This window comes from Ornithodoros turicata, chromosome 3, assembly GCF_037126465.1.
Source record: "Ornithodoros turicata isolate Travis chromosome 3, ASM3712646v1, whole genome shotgun sequence".
Taxonomy (NCBI): domain Eukaryota; kingdom Metazoa; phylum Arthropoda; class Arachnida; order Ixodida; family Argasidae; genus Ornithodoros; species Ornithodoros turicata.
The window spans coordinates 10,315,984-10,334,642 of record NC_088203.1 but is presented as its reverse complement, the minus strand read 5'-3'; the positions used below and the strand labels follow the sequence as shown (position 1 = coordinate 10,334,642).

Genomic DNA, 18,659 nt, shown 5'->3' with positions numbered 1-18,659 from the left:
AATGGAGCCTGTCCCACCTCCAAATACACCCTCTGTTGCACCCTCATCACACCCTCCTGACAATGTCTCATAAAAGGGTGTAATTCACCATAGTTACACCCTCGAAAATTTTCAAGCCAAGGTACTAGGGTGTAAAATAGGTGTAATACATGAGAATACACCAATTTTACACCTTTAAAGGTGTGAAAATATTTAGAGTGTACTGTCAAAAAGGGTGTCTCCTCACTCCCTCAAGGGAGTAGCATGACACCTTTCTCCCTATTGGAGAGTAATTCTTCTTTCCGGGAGGGAGTAACGGAATAATGTTACTCCCTTGAGGGAGTGAGGAGACGCACTTTTTGAGAGTAACTGTACTCTCCAAAAGGGCGTTATATATGTGGCAAGGAAAGGAGTAGAGAGGGAATATGCATCAGCTGAAATGCCGCGAGCAATAACCCTAGGAGGGGTGAGTTAGGATAGGGATTCGTCGATCATGTTATCGTTCAGCCAATTTGCTCTACATCTACTTGCACTGGAAATAGTACCTCCAGAGACATTTTGTTTTTTACATGGCATGAAACTCTTGAAAGGTTTTCGAGTTTCCAAAAATTCCTTTTCCTCCTGCCTCACAGTACGTGTTTCTGTATTTTTTTTTTTACAACTCACCCTTTTCTTTTTCTTTGTTGTTTGCGTAGAGACGTAATGTTCCCGCACATAAAGAATCCCATATAGTGAGACAGGGCAGCCGTGTAACATATATACTTTCTGGCCTTTTTTAAATGACTCTCCATATGGAATTTTAGTCAGCAGTTAAGGCAGCGACTTGACGAAGTAAGCCAGCGTGAGGGTTCAGGAAAGACTCATAACGTCCTGAGCGACGACAGGTCTTGGCCGCGGACTTGCACAAGTCAAGATGCGGCTTCAAGTGAAGTCAGATCTATGAGCTCGGGGGGTTAGTCTTGTCAGAGTTAAAGGCATGAGAATGAATAAGCTTTTTGCAACAGTTTTGCTTCGTGCCGCCCCGAAACGTTGCAAAGATGTAGACTTAACCGCCTTAGAAAGATGTAGACTTGGCCGCAGAAGCCCGACGATGCAGTGTGCAATACTGTTTTGATGTCTATTACTTTCTGTTTTCAGTGGAATCGGGTTTTTTCCCCCAGGATCAACGTGAGTACCCAAATTGCGTAGAGACTCTCTATCCCCATATAGTATGATAGGGCAGCCTTAATCTCGTCCGAATAAGCTTCTTGCGACTGCTCTTCTTCGTGCTGCCTTCTGCTTCATTTTTTCCGTAAGGTTGCAACGGCTTGACGCAATATAGACGTGGCCGCAGCGTAGCAGGACTATGCAAAGCGCAATACTTCCTTTTTTAATATGGAATACTTTGTTTACAGTGCAGCCGGAGCTTTACCAGCACCCTAGTGAGTACATAAATGAGTGTTCCATCTCGAAACATAAAAAAAAAATATTTATAGTGGGACGAGCAGCCTTAATCTTGTCCGAGGAATGAGAACACTCTAAGAAAAAGGGTGTGTAGAGACACCACCTGGATCAACGTAGCGTCAGATAAAGGGTGTAAAAGGGTGGTAAAAGAAAGTATCTTATATCCAAATTGCTACAAAAAGGCGTACGCCCCATCACTCACCCAATCGGAAGCGGTAGCCCAATGATTTGTGGTAGAGTGAGGTAGCAGGTGTAACTTTGAGGCACAAAATATGCGACAACAATGACCTCCTAAAGGGGTAACTGCTCGACCTTTAAGGGTGAAGAATAAGCTATTTCTAATTGCTCTGCTCCGTGCTGCCCTCAGTTTCATTTTCCGCAAGGGTGCAAAGGTTTGATGCAAAGTAGACGTGGTTGCAGAGAGTAGCCCGGCCATGCAATGTGTGATACTTCGTTTTTTGACATGGAATGCTTTCTGCTTCCAGTGCAATCGGGGCTTTCCCAGCTGGATCAAAGTAAGTACGGAGATTTCATTTCATTTATTAAACCTTAAGGGCCCTTACAAATGGCATTACATAACGGGGGAATTGCAAAGAGCAAAAAGGAAATATACAATAACAATTACGAAACATTCGTATGTACAGAGTGTGCACTTAACTTTCAAAAGAACAGCTGTTCTAGATAGTGGCTAAAGCGGGAAATAAGGGGCAATACTTGTGGGAAAATTGGGTCGGGCGACGGAGAGAGCATGAGCATCGTAATCCTGCAACAAAGCCTCGAGCAACTTCGAAATCTATGTCCGCAAGACGAAATTGAGCATTTGTCTCAGTAGTTGCAGCGGGGCTATAAGGACTTACGAACAGCAAGCGCACATGGAGGTGTAATGAACGTCGTGTCCTTGGCCTTCCTCCTGCGTCCCCCTCCACTGCATACACTGCTAAAACAGAACTTCACCACATAGCACGCTCGTAACCAACCGTCATGCCGAATGATATCATTCTGTGTCATGGTTTGTTCAAAACAGGGGGGAGGCGCCTATCTCGGACAAGATAATCTGTCCCAGATAGGCGCCTCCTCTCATTTTCAACAAATCAATGCACAGAATGATATCATTCTGAATGATGGTTGGCTGGGAGCGTGCTATGCGGTGAAGTGCTGTTTTAACAGTGTACTCTTAAAAATGAACTTCACCGCATAGCATGCTCCTAGCCAACCATTATCTCAAATCATATCGTTATCTGCCCTGATTTGTTGAAAACGGGAGGCGTACGCCTTTTTTGTGACAATTATGAACAGCATAAGTGTCACAAAAAAGGCGTACGCCTCCCGTTTTCAACAAATCCGGGCAGATAACGATATCATTCTAGATGATGGTTGGTTAGGAGGGTGCTATGCGGTGAAACTCATTTTTAAGAGTGTACTCTGTAAGAAAAGAGGGTGTGAAAAAGTAGTACCTGCACTGTTAAAACAGAACTTCACCACATAGCACGCTCCTAAGCCAACCATCATTCCGAATGGTATCATTCTGTGCATTGATTTGTTGAAAATGGAACGAGGCGCCTCCCCCCCTGTTTTGAACAAATCATGACACAAAATGATATCATTCGGTATGATGGTTGGCTAGGTCACGGTGACTGTAGGTCAACATAGCTGTTGATAAAGGATGTAAAAGGTTGGCAAAATCAATTACCCTATGTATCCAAACTGCTACCAAAAAGGCGTGCCCTATCATTCGTGGCAGTGAGGTAGCAAGTCGAACTTTGCGACCATTTAGGTACACTCTTAAAAATGAACTTCACCGCATTGCACGCCCTTACCCAACCACCATCTCGAATGATATCGTTATCTGACCTGATTTGATGGAAACGGGAGGCGTACGCCCTTTCAGTGACGCTTCTGCTGGTCATAGTTGTCACAAAAAAAAAAGGCGTATGCCTCCCGTTTTCAACAAATCAGGTAATATAACGATATCATTCGAGATGGTGGTTGGATAGGGGCGTGCTATGAGGTGAAGTTCATTTTTAGGAGTGTTGGCTAGGAGAGTGCTATGAGGTGAAGTTCTCTTTTAAAAGTGTGTACTCTGGTCGAACGTATGTGCTTCCCATACAGTTGCGTTCTATCTGCGTCGTTTACCCGAAACTCGCTAGAACGTCTTGAACAACTAAGGACTGGCCTACGGCGTAATTTTGAGTCGTATTTGTGTCGCGCCTGACCTGGGTAGTCATGGTGGTTCCCGCAGGTCTTCTGCATGTGTTATCTCTGATACGTATAGGCCGGGCCCATGGTGGCCGATTGTCTGCTTGAGCGTCCCTCTCTTCCTTCCTATAGGTGGGGCACCTAGTACCGAGTAAGTACCTGTATAGGTTTGTTTCTACATGCATCAATGGCGTTAACGCGAGAAGCAAAAAAAGAAAAAAAAGAAAAGAAGGCTAGGAAACAAGTGCAAAGTGCAATAGAAAAACTCTGTCTAAAGCCGTGGGCTTGTGAGACCTGGCGCCCCTCTAAGCCAAGCGTCATTCCCCGTCTGAACAGCTCTGGTTTAATGTTTCTCAAAATGCAGGAAAAAGGACGACAGCCTCGTCGGCTTCATTGTCGGTAGCGTGTGTCTCCTCGTACTAATATCGGCTCTTGCGGTCTACCTGGTACTGGCGTCCACCGGTGAGTTCAGACACCGTCCAAACACCAGACGGCTGATTGCTTCGGGCGAGCTCATCACTATCGTAATCTTGTATCCCATTGTAACGATCATCGTCTAGACATCCCAGTTTGACTGGAGGAGCCAGTGGAGTAGCCTTCTCACTTGAGTCTAAGCGGGGAGTCGAAATACTACCCGTGAAGGAAACGAGTATTAGTCAAGGCCGTAAGCCTTCATCGCCTATGTCAATGAAATCGTACATCCATGATTCGAATCTATATCCTTCCGATTTCCGGCCAAGAATGATGCCGGTACGCCACGACATTATAGTGCTTATGCAGAGTTATGACGAATTCGGTGGTCATGGCGATACGATCTAGAGCTCGGAAACTGGTAGCTTGGCGCACGGACTAAAGCACGTGGCCCTAGTCACTGGAACAGGAGTACCGGGAATCTAGCGGTTTTGGTCCCTTGGATCACGCTAGGGGCATCACGGGGCTAGGGGCTAGGGGCATCACGGTCTTTCGACTTCGGGTTCAGTTGTCAGCTAACCTATGATGTGAACTTGGATGTGCGGGACAATTAGGGCCCTCGCCACCCGGCCGCTTCGAGGACGACCGGAAAAAGTGCTAGCTGTCAAAGTCCTGACCCTCAAAGTTGCCACGAGAACACAAGATGGGTACGTTTTGACCAGGGCCCTCAGTATAGCGGTGGGCAGTGGAGAGAAGACAGTACTTGCACTAAGTGCACAAATAGGATATGGATCTGATACCAATGTATAACCGAGATACAGTAACAAGTACAACATGGAACAACATAGTAACCCCCCCCCCCCCATAATATTAATAGATTACAAATACATTGCTACAAAAAAATATGGACCTTGAAAAGGCAACAGAACATTACTATGAGAAACGCTGGTTACCGCAGTTTGTTCTGGAGAACGGCACCGGGTCATGGATTCCTCTTGTGGCGTTACGATATGTTACTATAAAGCGCCAACCGCATGAGACGTTTTGCGAGCGGCAGGGCGTCTCGCTTTTCTCAGCGACAAACGCCGCTGGCAAGAAACGCATATGCGGTGTTTCTACACCGGCGGATGGACGGCGTCTCATGCGAACTGCGTTTCCGTAATCTCAGGGAAAGCAACTCTACGTAACTTGATGAACAAGTGAAGCGAAACAAGTGAAAATCCCAAACACAGGTGCTTTTGAGTGATAACGCGCTGTAACGAACACGATAATGCAGCAATGCACGCTCACGAAGTCATGTGAATCCCGGTCCCGCTATTAACAAGGTACCCGCTTCGTGTATTTAGACGTAGCGAACTCAGCATTCCGTTTGACATCTTCATCAAGCTGTTGCACACTTCTCCTTCTGTTTTGTATGTTGGACGCTCGCACAAGAATTGCGTTCTTAACATCGGCAACTTCTGTTCTTCTGCCGAACACCGTGGCCGAACAGCAGCCTGAGCGATTCCGCGTGCCGCCATCGATGGGGGCTCCTCAAAATTGGGCGCGTTAGGTTCGTGCTCCGGGAACATCCCCTCTTTCAGGGGATCACTTAACACCTTCAAAGTGACTTGCGGTGCTCGTTCCCTGGTGCACCATGCGCACCCCTTCTTCGGTGCTGGGGAGCCAGGGAACGCTGGGGAAAAGCGGGGCCAGTTCCGGAGCGTGACGCATGTTCCGGTGTACTGCCTTTCGAAACGGCGCAACCGTTGCAACACTTTGCAACCGCCCATGCTCTGTGTGTTTCCGGAATCATCGGATGTCGGCGGTAAGTAATATTATAGAGGACTGCTATGGTCTACTGCTATGTTTACTGAAAAGCAGACAACAGAAGAAAGCTCGATAGGTGGCGCGCGCTGGGCGCTGGGGCTTCCGAATAGCCTCACAAGGAGACACCAAGGGTACTGTTCCCCTGAGAACCCGGGATATGGCGCTCGGGAGCCTGCATAACGCGCCCATTGGCACGACCGGATGAACCTATCCCCAGGTTAATCCCTGATTGGCCACTTGCGAGCGTCGTCCCCGTCTCTTCCGTCGCCCAACCCTGAATTATCAATTCGCCTCGGACTTCGAGGTGAGCGTCGCGCGCATACAGTTCCACGACGCCTTGGTTTGACGCTCGCCATATGCCGCGGCAGGACGCTCTATAAACGCTGGAGCAACGCCTCATGCGGTTGGCATTTAAGTCTGCTGTCTCTAGAGGTTATAACGCCATACTGGGTAAAAAGCAGAGAGACAGATTGGCAACACCACGGACGCCTTTCTCCTGCAATAAATATATAGCATGTAAGTTTCCGAAGGTCGTGGTGGTCCAGTCCAAACTGCAGTGCCTCAGGTAAGATTCAACAAGCGCATGATAAATAATGTTAATATGGTAGGGGGCAAATGTTAACTATTTCTAAAAACGGCTCCCACAAAGTGACCCCGCGAATTCGTCTCAAGAGTGCCAACAAGGGGGACGGAGAGGCTCTTCTGATTCCCACGACCGGAAATCGGGAGAGTCTAGGTTCGAGTCCAGCCGTGAGCACCTTTTTCTTGGGTTGTTTGATTTCAAGGCTGCTCCACTCGGGAGTCATTTCGAGCCACAGTTAGTCGTTGAGTACAAAAGAGGTCTTAAGTGTCAGATATCTAATGCCTTTTATACTCCTCCTCCCGTACTGCCCGTAACCTCCTGCAAGGATGTTCATATACAGGGTGTCCCAGCTAAGTGTATGGATTTTAAAAAAATATATATATATATTTTATATAAATAGACTACAAGTAATGAAGAGACTTGGGAGGCCGTATAAGGGTTAAAAACACTTGCTACTTTTATTACATTAATAATTAAGGGGGCGCTAGGAATAGATTTACAGTTAGGGGTCGACGTTTCGGCAGTCAGCGCTGCCTTCAACAGAACTAAACTTGGAAATAGGTGACAAGGGCTTATATACAAGGGAAAGGGGGAAAATGAGAGGGGAACAGTGCACGTGGAGCGGAGTTGGTGATGTTGCAGGAGCGTTGTTGCTAATGGTCCATTGAGCACTTGCAGGAGCGTTGGCTGTCTTCCAGGAGAGTACTCCTTGGTCGTCTGATAAACCTGAAAAGATAAGAGAGATACGGCAGAAAGAACGAAAGAGGGTCGGGGGACTTGGTCTAGGAGCTAAGGCTGCGAACTGTAGACAACAAGCGTCTGTCTACAGTTCGCAGCCTTAGCTCCTAGACCAAGTCCCCCGACCCTCTTTCGTTCTTTCTGCCGTATCTCTTATCTTTTCAGGTTTATCAGACGACCAAGGAGTACTCTCCTGGAAGACAGCCAACGCTCCTGCAAGTGCTCAATGGACCATTAGCAACAACGCTCCTGCAACATCACCAACTCCGCTCCACGTGCACTGTTCCCCTCTCATTTTCCCCCTTTCCCTTGTATATAAGCCCTTGTCACCTATTTCCAAGTTTAGTTCTGTTGAAGGCAGCGCTGACTGCCGAAACGTCGACCCCTAACTGTAAATCTATTCCTAGCGCCCCCTTAATTATTAATGTAATAAAAGTAGCAAGTGTTTTTAACCCTTATACGGCCTCCCAAGTCTCTTCATTACTTGTAGTCTATTTGTTTTCGCGTCCATCTGTACTCAGTTATACATTCATATATTTTATATAATATATATAAATGAAATCAATTGCAATATAGCGTATGCTGAAGGGCCCTCCCTAGGAGGGCATTAGCAAAGTCCAAAAGCAATGTCTTAAGCTACAAGATTGTCCCAATGAGAACATCTGTTCCTTTCGGTCACCTGATATCGTAGCAGTTTCCAGAACAAAAATCCGATCGCCCGCAAAAAATTCGTGATGAAACGTAATTTTTTCTTCTTCTTAGAAGACGCGTCTTTCCTTCATCTCCAATGTGAGAGGGAGAAGGAGCACACTATCGCCTCTCGCGTCCTGGAAAAAGATTAAAAGGAAACAGAACATGCAACCCAAGATAAGGCCAGTTCCGGTACATTTGTTTTGTTTCCGCAAGTTATCTTCGCAAGCTCATCTTCGACGCATGAGGCGGCAGTGTGGTCCTTTCCCCTCTCACGTTGGGGATGAAGGAAATACGCGTCTGCGAAGATGCGCAATGAACAAAAAAAAATGGCGTTCCTTCACACTAAAAACGGCGTTCTTAGCATAATAGGCCCCCTTATAGGAATTCTACTCTCTGCGGAGGTACTCCAGGTGGTATTCCGAGAGCTTCCTTATTTTAGTGGCTGACCGCGCTGCGTGACGGTAGGACTATGAAAGAATTACAAAAAGGTGTGCCAATGTACAAAAGCGATTGCTTCCGATTGGCTCAATAACCACGTGAGCGCCCTATAATGCTAGAGTTCGTTCCCACATAGGGACGTCAATATACGCATGCAACTGACTGCTGAGGTTGTCGGTGATATTTCGATCAAATAGCAATATGTTGGAATGTGAAATGCGCGACATTACCAAATTGCCAGGACCATTGTCCGTTATACGAAACACTGTGCAGACGCCATAGCGTACAATGAGCGATGTTTTTAAAAAGGGACCAACGGCGACGGCAGCGATGCTGACATACGTAGAGGAGGTGGAGGAGGTGCAGGAGGTGCAGGAGGTAGTTCACAAGTGACGGAAGAGGATGCAGTGATAACAGACTATGGGTACATAAACCCACCGCCAACGACCACCACAACAACAACTCCTACGACGACTAGCACCACCACTACTACGACTAGCACAACGACTACTACTACGACTACAACTACGACAACGACAACGACCACAACGACTACGACGACTACGACAACGACTACGACTACAACGACGACTACAACTACTACGACAACTACTACGACAACGCCGCCGTTGGTGTCGACAGCACGTAAGGTTTACTTTGCCCTGTTCCACAGTTCCACCGTAAGGTAATAGCATGCTCTAGCCACCCATTATCTCCCAACCGTTATCGGTATCGGTAATGCCTCAATGCAATGCGAATTGCCAGGCACTGTTGACGGTTTCAGCTATACGCTACGTATGCTGGCGGTATAACCACGCGACTGCATTGGTATAGCCGGGCTATCTGGGCAATATCAATTTGAAAGAAAAGGGGGGGGGTGGAATCCAAGCCTGAGCGATGGGCAAGACACGTACTGGGTGGAATCCCTGCATTGCTGCCGCGTGGGGGAGATGAATTTCATTGATGCGCGTATGTGGCATGTAACGCTCCGGGGCATGTAATTCCGTGAACACGGTAATCAAAATCGCATCGTGATTAAAATATCGTTGAAGCTCATTCGCACATTTGAGCTGACACGAACATCTTGCCAATAGTAATCCGAACTGGCGTACGAAACTTTGACAGTGTTGTGGTCACAGTGATGTGGTACATACGTCCAAAAAGCGTCCATAATCCATTTCCCCATTCTGCGATTAGTGCTGCTGTAGTAGATTAAAAAATGCGCCACAGCTGGCAACAAGGATCTGCGAATTTATGCATGTAGAGGGATTAAGTGATCCATTCTTTTCGTTTCATCTGTTCTTTTTTTTTTAGCACCTAGATATGACTTCATCTTCCAACCGCTTGTTTGCACCGTCGGTCGCCGTGCCTTGCAGGAGAACATGTACCCACCGTCCGGCATCTGTGACGTCATCATCTTCACCCATGTCTATATCGAAAACGATGTATTATTCTCCGATACTCCCGGCCCCTTCCAGACCTTCACAAAAGTCTCGGTCAGCCGCCCCACCGACATGTTCGGCGTTTCGTTTGACACGAGGTTGGTTACTCAAGAGTATATATACGTTACTCTTATTCCTCCGACGGCAATAGCGACGCATTAGGAGGTGAACACAGAAACAAACGTTTGCTGGCCCTACAGAGACCGGCGGTTCGTATAATAGCCGATGTACCTATACGATGCACACACAGCCTTTGTTTACTTTCATAATGAAGATAATCAGCTACTTGCTCCACAACAAAAATAATGTTACGTTACACTTGTTTGCGTTACGAGGGTTTAGGACTAACCATATATACGGCCATCAGTCCCCATCTTATACCCTTCCATACGGTTTGAACAGATTTCAAACAGTTTTCATACTCTGAAGGTGTATATCAATGACCTCTCCTATTTAATTTGATATACTGGGTAGCAGCTAAATTTGTTATGTTGTACACAATGCCATTGTAGTATTCTGTCATGGTTGTGTTAGACTCTTCGCCGCATAGCACCTCTCGTGGCCGGTCATCATCTCGAATGATATCGTAATACGCCCCGATTTGTTGTGCGCATTTTTGTGACACGTATGCTGTTCATAATTGTCACAGGAAGGCGTACGCCTTCCGTTTTCAACAAATCAGAGCAGACAACGGTATCATTCGAGATGATGGTTGGATGACTAGTGCACTCTTAAAAATGAACTTCACCGCATAGCACGCTCCTAGCCATCCATAATCTCGAATGATATCGTTATCTGCCCTGATTTGTTGAAAACGGTAGGCGTACACCATTATGAACCGCATAAGTGTCACAAAAAAGGCGCACGCCTCCCGTTTTCAACAAATCAGGGCAGATAACGATATCATTCGAGATTATGGTTGGCTAGGAGCGTGCTATGCGGTGAAGTTCATTTTTAGTGTGAACTTAGCTCGCACATAGCTCGCTCCTAGCCAACCATCGTCTAAAATGATATCGTTATCCGCCCAGATTCGTTGAAAACGGAAGGCGTACTCCTTTTCAGTGACAATTATCAACAGCATAAGTGTCACAAAAAAGGCGTACGCCTTCCGTTTTCAACAAATCAGGGCAGACAACGGTATCGTTCGAGACGATGGTTGGCTAGGAGCGTGCTAGCGTTGGGCGTGCGTGTGACCACCAATTAATGTAAAATTTAACTCGTGTATGTCTTGAAGCCAACCATGACCTTAGCCGTACGTGGGTCTCCGCTTCATAACCAAACGTTGTTTCAGGCGCCAGCACGTAGACCAGTTCCATTTGAGTCAAAAGGAGCCACCATATATAAAGTGGGCGTGGAATAGAAATATCAAGCATTACGCAGCTCTGTCAACTCCACTCGACTTCAACGCCACGGATCCTGGCACCTATACTTATATCGCCAGATTTGCTCTTGCGGTGAGTGAATTTGTCCCGCCTGCACGTGCTTTGCTTCAAAAGCTGAGCTCCACAGCACGGCATGCTCTGTGCCAACCATTGCCATGATAGGGCTCTCTTCTGATTCTGATTCGTGGAGAGAGGACGGCGTACGCCTTTTTGAGTCAATTATCACAAAAAGGCGTACCCCCCTCTTTTCGAATCAGGAGCGATAACCTTATCGTTCGAGGCAATGGTGGGAGCACAGTGTGCTATGCGGTGAAGTTCAGTTTATTTCTTTTACTTTTTAGTGTACGTTACGTGACAGCTTCACTATACAGGGTGTCCCAGAAAACGTGTCATTGAATTTTAATAAAGAAACTACACCACCTAGAGTCATACGGTCAACGGGCTGGGTTTTTGCCACCTCCTCATGTGAATGTCGTGTAACGTAAGTTTAATTATGTAAATTCTTGCGAGCTTAAGTCTGAACAGCGTGTCTAATTTACTCAAATTAATGATTACAGGGATATTCAGGAGCTATCCCATCGGAAAAATAGCCGAACATCATGCTCTACGTAGGTCGCACAGAATAGAGCACGATTAATTTTTCAGCGCAATCTGTGTCAGTCCGACGAAAGGAGGTTGGAAACCATAGGTGGGGAGTAACGCGTTACATTCGAGTAGCGAAATATGGTAACGCATTACATTTGGGAGAAAAGTAATAACGTCATTACATTTTTAACAACGAACGCGTAACGGCGTTATGCGTTACTGCGTGTTCGGGAACTTGAAAGATTGAGCGAGGACCGTGCCTGCAGAATCCTGGAAAATCCCCGATTTTTCTATTCATCTTCAACAATGACAAGGTCACATCGACACCCACGAAGAACGCAAAAGAAGGGTTGTTGACCTACCCTGGTTGCGATGTCACCTTTGTTTACCACTGTTTTTCACTCCCTCTGGTATTTTTCGGACGAATGGGGCAAAAGCGGCAGAAAAATAGCCTCTACCCTCTGAACAAGTAACAAAGTACCAAGGCTGTTTCGATTTGTACTGTATGAGATAAAAGGTCACCGTCTCTATCAACCTTGACAAGGAGCACTCACTGGTCATTAGGCGTCCTCTCAGCCCAACGGGCGAAGCTCACCGATGATAATTTTGAACATCAACTACTTCTGCGTTGCAATAAATCGTACATGTAAGTTGTGTTCATGCGTGACCCTTGTTTGTGCCCAACATTGCTTGCTTGCTTGCTTGCTGACTCAACCAAAAATGGTACATATTATAAGGACAACTGGTGAAGTAATGCAAAAGTAACGGCATTACTTATCAGAAATAACGGCGTTAGTAATGCGTTACCTACTACCGCAACAGTAACGAATAACGTAACGCGTTACTACGATAGTGCACTACAAAATAAACTTCCCCACCTATGTTGGAAACCCAGCCCACCCCCGGCATCGCAGAAAGCTTGGCTTCGCATCGCTTGGCATCGCATCGCAGGCATGGCTTATCACGTCCGACTTTCGCTGGGATAATGCTTTCCCTCTCCCAATTTTAGGACCTGTTAGTTTTTCTACTATCACTCTGTGGGCTGGCTTCGGAACCTCCTTTCGTCGGACTGCGAGCGATTGCGCTCAGAAAGACATCGCGCGTTATGATCCGGTGCTCCGAAAAGCATGATATTCGGCTATTTTTTCCGATGGGATAGCTCGTGAATATCACTGTCAATTATCACGAATTTGAGTGAATTCGGCACGCTCTTCATATTGGTGCACTCTTAAAAATGAACTTCACCGCATAGCACGCTCCTAGCCAACAATCAACTCGAATGATATCGAAATGTGACCCGATTTGTTCAAAACGCTAGGCGTACGCGTTTTTTGTGACACTTATGCTGTTCATAATTGTCACAAAAATGGCGTACGCCTCCCGTTTTGAACAAATCAGGGCAGATAAGGATATCATTCGAGATGATGGTTGGCTAGGAGCGTGCCATGCGGTGAAGTTCATTTTTAAGAGTGTAGAGTGGGCTTTCCCATACGCGGATGTGTCGATAGGATAAGCCCTCTTTAAGTGTGATGTCTCACCAAGACATGCACTTTAGGTTCCAAACATTGTCCCCTTAAATGTCAAACTGGAAAATTACCTAAAGCAGATATACCTTGATGTATAAGACTGTGAAATCACGATAGGGCGCGAATTCTTCCTCTGTCCCATTGAGTAAAATGTGTGATTTCAAACGCCGTGGGATCAAAAGCCTTTATAGATCGGATAATTCCTTTCGGCATTATTCCTTGTATATAGATCTCACAGGATGCAGTGGGCGAACCAGTGAAAAGCGTCGGCGTTCTCCTTCAAAATGAGGTCGAGCCTCAAAGTTATGGCGACCACGCCTACCCTTACTGCCCTTACCGAGCGCCAATGTAGCGCCATCTCTTACGCGAGAGCAGAGGCTTCAAGGTCGCAGCGTCGCAGCTCTACCGGTAGAAGGGGTAGAAGCAGACGACAGCGGCTCACATATCCCGAGCCGAGCTAGAGTCACTGTACCCGGTACAGTGACTCTAAGCCGAGCGCTACACTCTTAAAAATGAACTTCACCGCATAGCACGCTCCTAGCCAACTATCATCTCGAATGACATCGTTCTCTCCGCTGATTGGCTGGAAACGGGAGGCGTACGCCATTTTTGTGACAATTATGAACTGCATAAGTGTATGACTCGTATATATATAAGTGTATGGTAAGATCAGCATAGAGCATGACGGAGTGTATGATGAGCAGGTTGACGCACTAGGCTCTATTATTATTATTATTCCATAGTGCAGGAACACCCCTAAAGGTGTTCGTCATGGGCAAACTTAAAAACAACCCTAAAGGTGTAAAAAGTTTGGAATGATATCGCTATCTACTTAGTGACACAAAAAGGCGTATGCCTCCAAGGTAGATAACGATATAATTTCAGATGATGCTTGGCTAGAAGCATACTATGCGGTGAAGTGCATACACTGTGAATAGGGCACAAATAAAAAAAAAGCTTGTGTCCACGTCGCCCTGTGTTGCACATGTGCTGCCCATGTGCTCCGATTGACATCTTGCAAAGCCACGGTTGTTACAATCCCATCTCTGCTGTTTCAGGATGTCAAACCGTGGCAGGATACCTTATCGTTCACTGAAGATGTGGGCCTTGAACAAACCTACCGCATACTAGGATTCAAGATGTTCAACTACGATACCGCTGGGTTCGAAGAAATGTTCGCAAATCACATTGATGAGATAGTCAGGTAAGGACATTTCCTCATTCTAGCGGTCACGTTTAGTATGGTATACGGAAAGCAAGGCACGTTGATAGGCAGGATGATAGGGTTATCGTTTTTGATTCGACGAGAGGGGGAGGCTTACTCCTTTTTGTGGCAATTGCCATATGCCCAAATTGCCACAAAGGCGTACTGCCGACTTCTCTCCTAGAATCCGAAGCGATATCGCTATCGTTCGCGGCAATGGCGTGCTATGCGGTGAAGTATACCGCTTACAGTATACATGTATGCACTGCGGATAACTACACGACTACGTTGCCACTCAAGATGGTTGGCTAGAAACATGCAATGTGGAGAAGTTCGTTTTATAAGAGACGGCCGTATTCCTTTCTTTTTTTTTTTTCAACATGTAATGGGTTTTAACGAGGTGTCTGGAAGCCCCTAATAAAGGGATGTTCGAAGGATTGTATCAGGTTTGGCATTCTGACGTTGAATAAAGCGAGCTCCTTGCTGGCTGGACCGGCTGGACCGGAACCTGACTGTCTGGTCCGGACCGGAAATGGTCTGACAGTCCAACCAATCCAATGTACGGGAAGCGGTCCTATATCAGTCGGCGCGCTGCGGAGAAACGATCAACTATACCGTAGTGTGGACGGCTTTCTCGAGTCGTCTGCTTGTGCACGTTTATTCCAAGCTCAGTGCAGTAGTCGGAGCATTGAAGGACCGAACAGTATCTTACCATCGCGGCACAAGTGGTCTTCCAGTGAATATACACAAGAATTACAGAAAAGAACCATTAACACCCAACATCGCCCGGCGTGTTATACCCACACTAGAAAGCTGATGGTGGCGCCCCTAACATAGGTCAATCTCGCGACGTATACAGGGTGTTTCACTAAAAGTGACCCCTAATAATTAAAAAAATGTACTTGAGATAAAAATGAGAAACCTTCTGCGTCATACTTGTGAAGGTTTCTCCCGCCCAAACATGTGGTTTCCATCAGTGTACTTACCAATGTACCAATGCCCTTTCCATGCTCCTGAAAAAGCATAGATTGAAAAGTTACCGTATGAAAGTTAATAATGAAGTGTACGGCCTGAAATGTAACTCTCAGTTACTGAGTTACTTTAAATAACGAACTAGTTTTCGTCCAGGTTCGGACACAAAATGGCATTACGCAGGTACAGCGCGCGTGAGCAGGCGAGTTAGGCCTTGAGTTGCCTGCAGAGGAGTGCAGCACGCCTAGATCGTTTTTCCAACAATATACCTCTCCCGGTTTGTAAAGAAATGACGTCATAGTGTTCGACAGCGCCAAAAATGCTACGCTCGAAGCTAAGAGGTGAACAAGGTCGAGCCGAAAAGTCACTTTCTTGAGGGGATTACGATGTCATGAAAGGGACGCGACCTTCGGTCCTACTCCTTCCGATTTGTTTCGGTTTCATTCTGTGTACCAACGTCATGATGACGTGTCTCTGGTAGAGGTCTATACGGACGCTTTGCATCTTTCTCCCTGTGGGCGCACAATGGTTCAGCTTCATTTCAATGGCAGCAGTTCCCACTTCCTGAATAAAATACTGCCATTGATTGAATATCACGTTTTTTGGCACAAAATGCCACGAACCGGAGAGAAAGCAAGAAAATATGTGCACGTGAGTGAAAAGCGAATTAAAAGTAACTTGGTAGTTACCACGGCGTAAAAGTACAGAGTTAAGTAACAAGTTACCAAAAAAGGAACTTAGTTACAGTAGCGAGTTACTTGTAGAGAGTTACCTCGAACTCTGAGAAAAAGCATATGGGTATCTTTTCTCCTGAAAGTGAATTATTTAATTTTAAGGAGAGATTCAGAAGATTCGAGATTTGTGGAGTTGCGCAACCTTCCCTGGATACGGATTCGACCAATCTCGTAGTAATATTTAGCCGTTCGTAGTGGGTGAAAGAGTGGGCTGTCAATCACAGACGTCACACACTAAATTACACCTATGTCAGCGTGAGAGGCGCGTATTTGGCAATATACATCCAGATCACACTGATATTGTACCCGTTCGAGGCTGATCCTGTCATAGATGGGTGTGAATTGGATGCACAACCACAGGGGTGTGTTAAGGCTGTACACTCTTAAAAATGAACTTCACCTCATAGCACGCTCCTAACCAACCATAATCTCAAATGGTATCGTTATCTGCCCTGATTTGTTGAAAACCATACCAAAACCAGTAAGAAACACGAACGTTGTCTTGATGGAGTTGATACACCAAGCAATTCCTCACTTTTTTTCCTCACTGTGTGTATATATCAGGGATGGGCAGTAATAGTAATACTTTGTATTATAATACTATTACTGTAATACTTTTGAGTATTTGTATTATGTATTATAATACTCATTTTTGAAATGTATTTGTATCTGTATTATAATACACAAAACGAGGTATTACATGTATTATAATACTTTTGAAGGTGTAATACTTTCCCAGAGGAAAGTAAGTTCGACCTGCAAAGTGTCACCCGTGCACTTTATCAGTAATTTTTCGGGTCCCACAAACATTTGAACACGAACAAGGCTCCTATTACAGTGTTCCCCTGTCCCAAATTATCCCAAAGCGAGTGACTTTGGGGCCAGAGGTGGAGGAGGAGGAGGAGGAGTGTCGTTGGGAGGAACCCGAGAGGTCTGCCTGCCTGATTAGGCGGCATGTTTCTCGGGAAGGGAAAGGTGGTGGAGAGGAGGAGAGGAAAGGGTGAAGTGGAAGACCGAGCGGAATCCGCTCGGGGGGAGGATAGCTGCGTCCATGGGCCGACTTCAGGGGAACTGTGCCGGCATACGCCTATTACACATCTGAGGGAAACCCAGGAAAAACCCCAGACGGCACAGCCGGCCCGCGGATTCGAACCGCGGACCTCCCAGTCTCCAAGCGCACGCGTTACCGCTGCGCCACCGGAGCTGGTGGGGCCAGAGGTTACTGGAGGTTTCCTCGCATTCCTTCTACTTCAGAATCCGTAAGGATGAGTCATGCCAGTACAAGCCCTTTGTCTTGCAGCCAGTCACCCCTGTACGTGTGGTTGCACTATGGGCATGGGTTTTTGAACGGCCCACATTTTATCGTCCAGAGTGGATGAAATCAGGGCTCTGCCACAGTGAGAGCAAGTTGTTCACTGCGATCGAATTGATCAGCGCTATCTGATCTTATTCGGAAAGATCAGGCCATGTGCAAAAATGTAAGCGTGAATAAAACGTCATTGGAGAATGATTGTCTCGATAAGTAATGGGCATATATCTTAAGTAATTCTTCTGTTCTTTTCCTTTTTTTCTTCCCAAGTTAAGTATATTACAAGCGTATTACAAGTATTACTCGTGTAATACACAGAAGTATTAGTATTATGTATTATAATACTCATTTTTTAAATGTATTTGTATCTGTATTATAATACCGATTTCTAGGAAGTATTGTGTATTAGTATTATAATACAAAATATGCGTATTACTGCCCATCCCTGGTATATATATATAGAGGGTGTTTCAAAACTGTCATTCGGACTTTTTTTTTGGCAGTACCCTTTGCAATATCGAGCGGATTTCTTGGTGGATCTGACTAAGTTCGCTACAGGCTCTCTAATTCTGTAAAAAAACGTTAGGTTGAATTGGGAAATTTTGGAGTTCAATTAAAGAAATTGAATTTATGTTAATTAAAATCGAATTAAAATATTTTTGCAAGATGGCAAATTCAGTTGTCACACAAGTGCCCTTTACCCCGTATTTTTCCGTCGCCCCGTTTTTTTATAAAGTCCGGATGACACGTTTTTTGAAACACCCTGTATACAGGGTGTCCCAGAAAACGTGTCATTGAATTATAATAAAAAAACTACACCACCTACACGCTTAAAAATGAACTTCACCGCATAGCACGCTCCTTGCCAACCATCACTGCGAATGATATCGTTATCTGCCTTGATTTGTTGAAAACGGGAGGCGTACGCCTTTTCTGTGACAATTATGAACAGCATAAGTGTCACAAAAAAGGCGTACGCCTCCCGTTTTCAACAAATCAAGGCAGATAACTATATAATTCGAGATTATGGTTGGCTAGGAGCGTGCTATGCAGTGAAGTTCATTTTTAAGAGTGTAGAGTCATGCGGCCAACGGCATTTGTTCTTACTAGGTTTTTGCCACCTCCTCATGTGAATGTCGTGTAAAGTAAGTTTAACTATGTAAATTTTTGCGAGCTTAAGTCGGAAATTTGCCTAGTAAAGGTCACTTTTTTTAC

The 18,659-nt window shown here is 45.7% G+C and overlaps 1 protein-coding gene across 3 annotated transcripts in view; it reads left to right on the top strand.

Annotated features, from left to right (window-relative positions):
* LOC135388033 (uncharacterized) overlaps positions 1–18,659 on the top strand; it is a 33,458-nt gene that overhangs the window by 8,087 nt on the left and 6,712 nt on the right. For 2 of the 3 annotated variants that reach the window (XM_064617312.1, XM_064617314.1), the window contains exons 4-12: positions 1,117–1,146; positions 1,374–1,400; positions 1,908–1,937; positions 3,751–3,769; positions 3,983–4,080; positions 8,600–8,935; positions 9,605–9,830; positions 11,024–11,186; positions 14,284–14,429. In XM_064617312.1, the coding sequence (XP_064473382.1) occupies positions 1,117–1,146; positions 1,374–1,400; positions 1,908–1,937; positions 3,751–3,769; positions 3,983–4,080; positions 8,600–8,935; positions 9,605–9,830; positions 11,024–11,186; positions 14,284–14,429 (1,075 nt within the window). The remainder of the gene's footprint in view (positions 1–1,116; positions 1,147–1,373; positions 1,401–1,907; positions 1,938–3,750; positions 3,770–3,982; positions 4,081–8,599; positions 8,936–9,604; positions 9,831–11,023; positions 11,187–14,283; positions 14,430–18,659) is intronic. The other variant, XM_064617313.1, reaches the window with a different exon arrangement.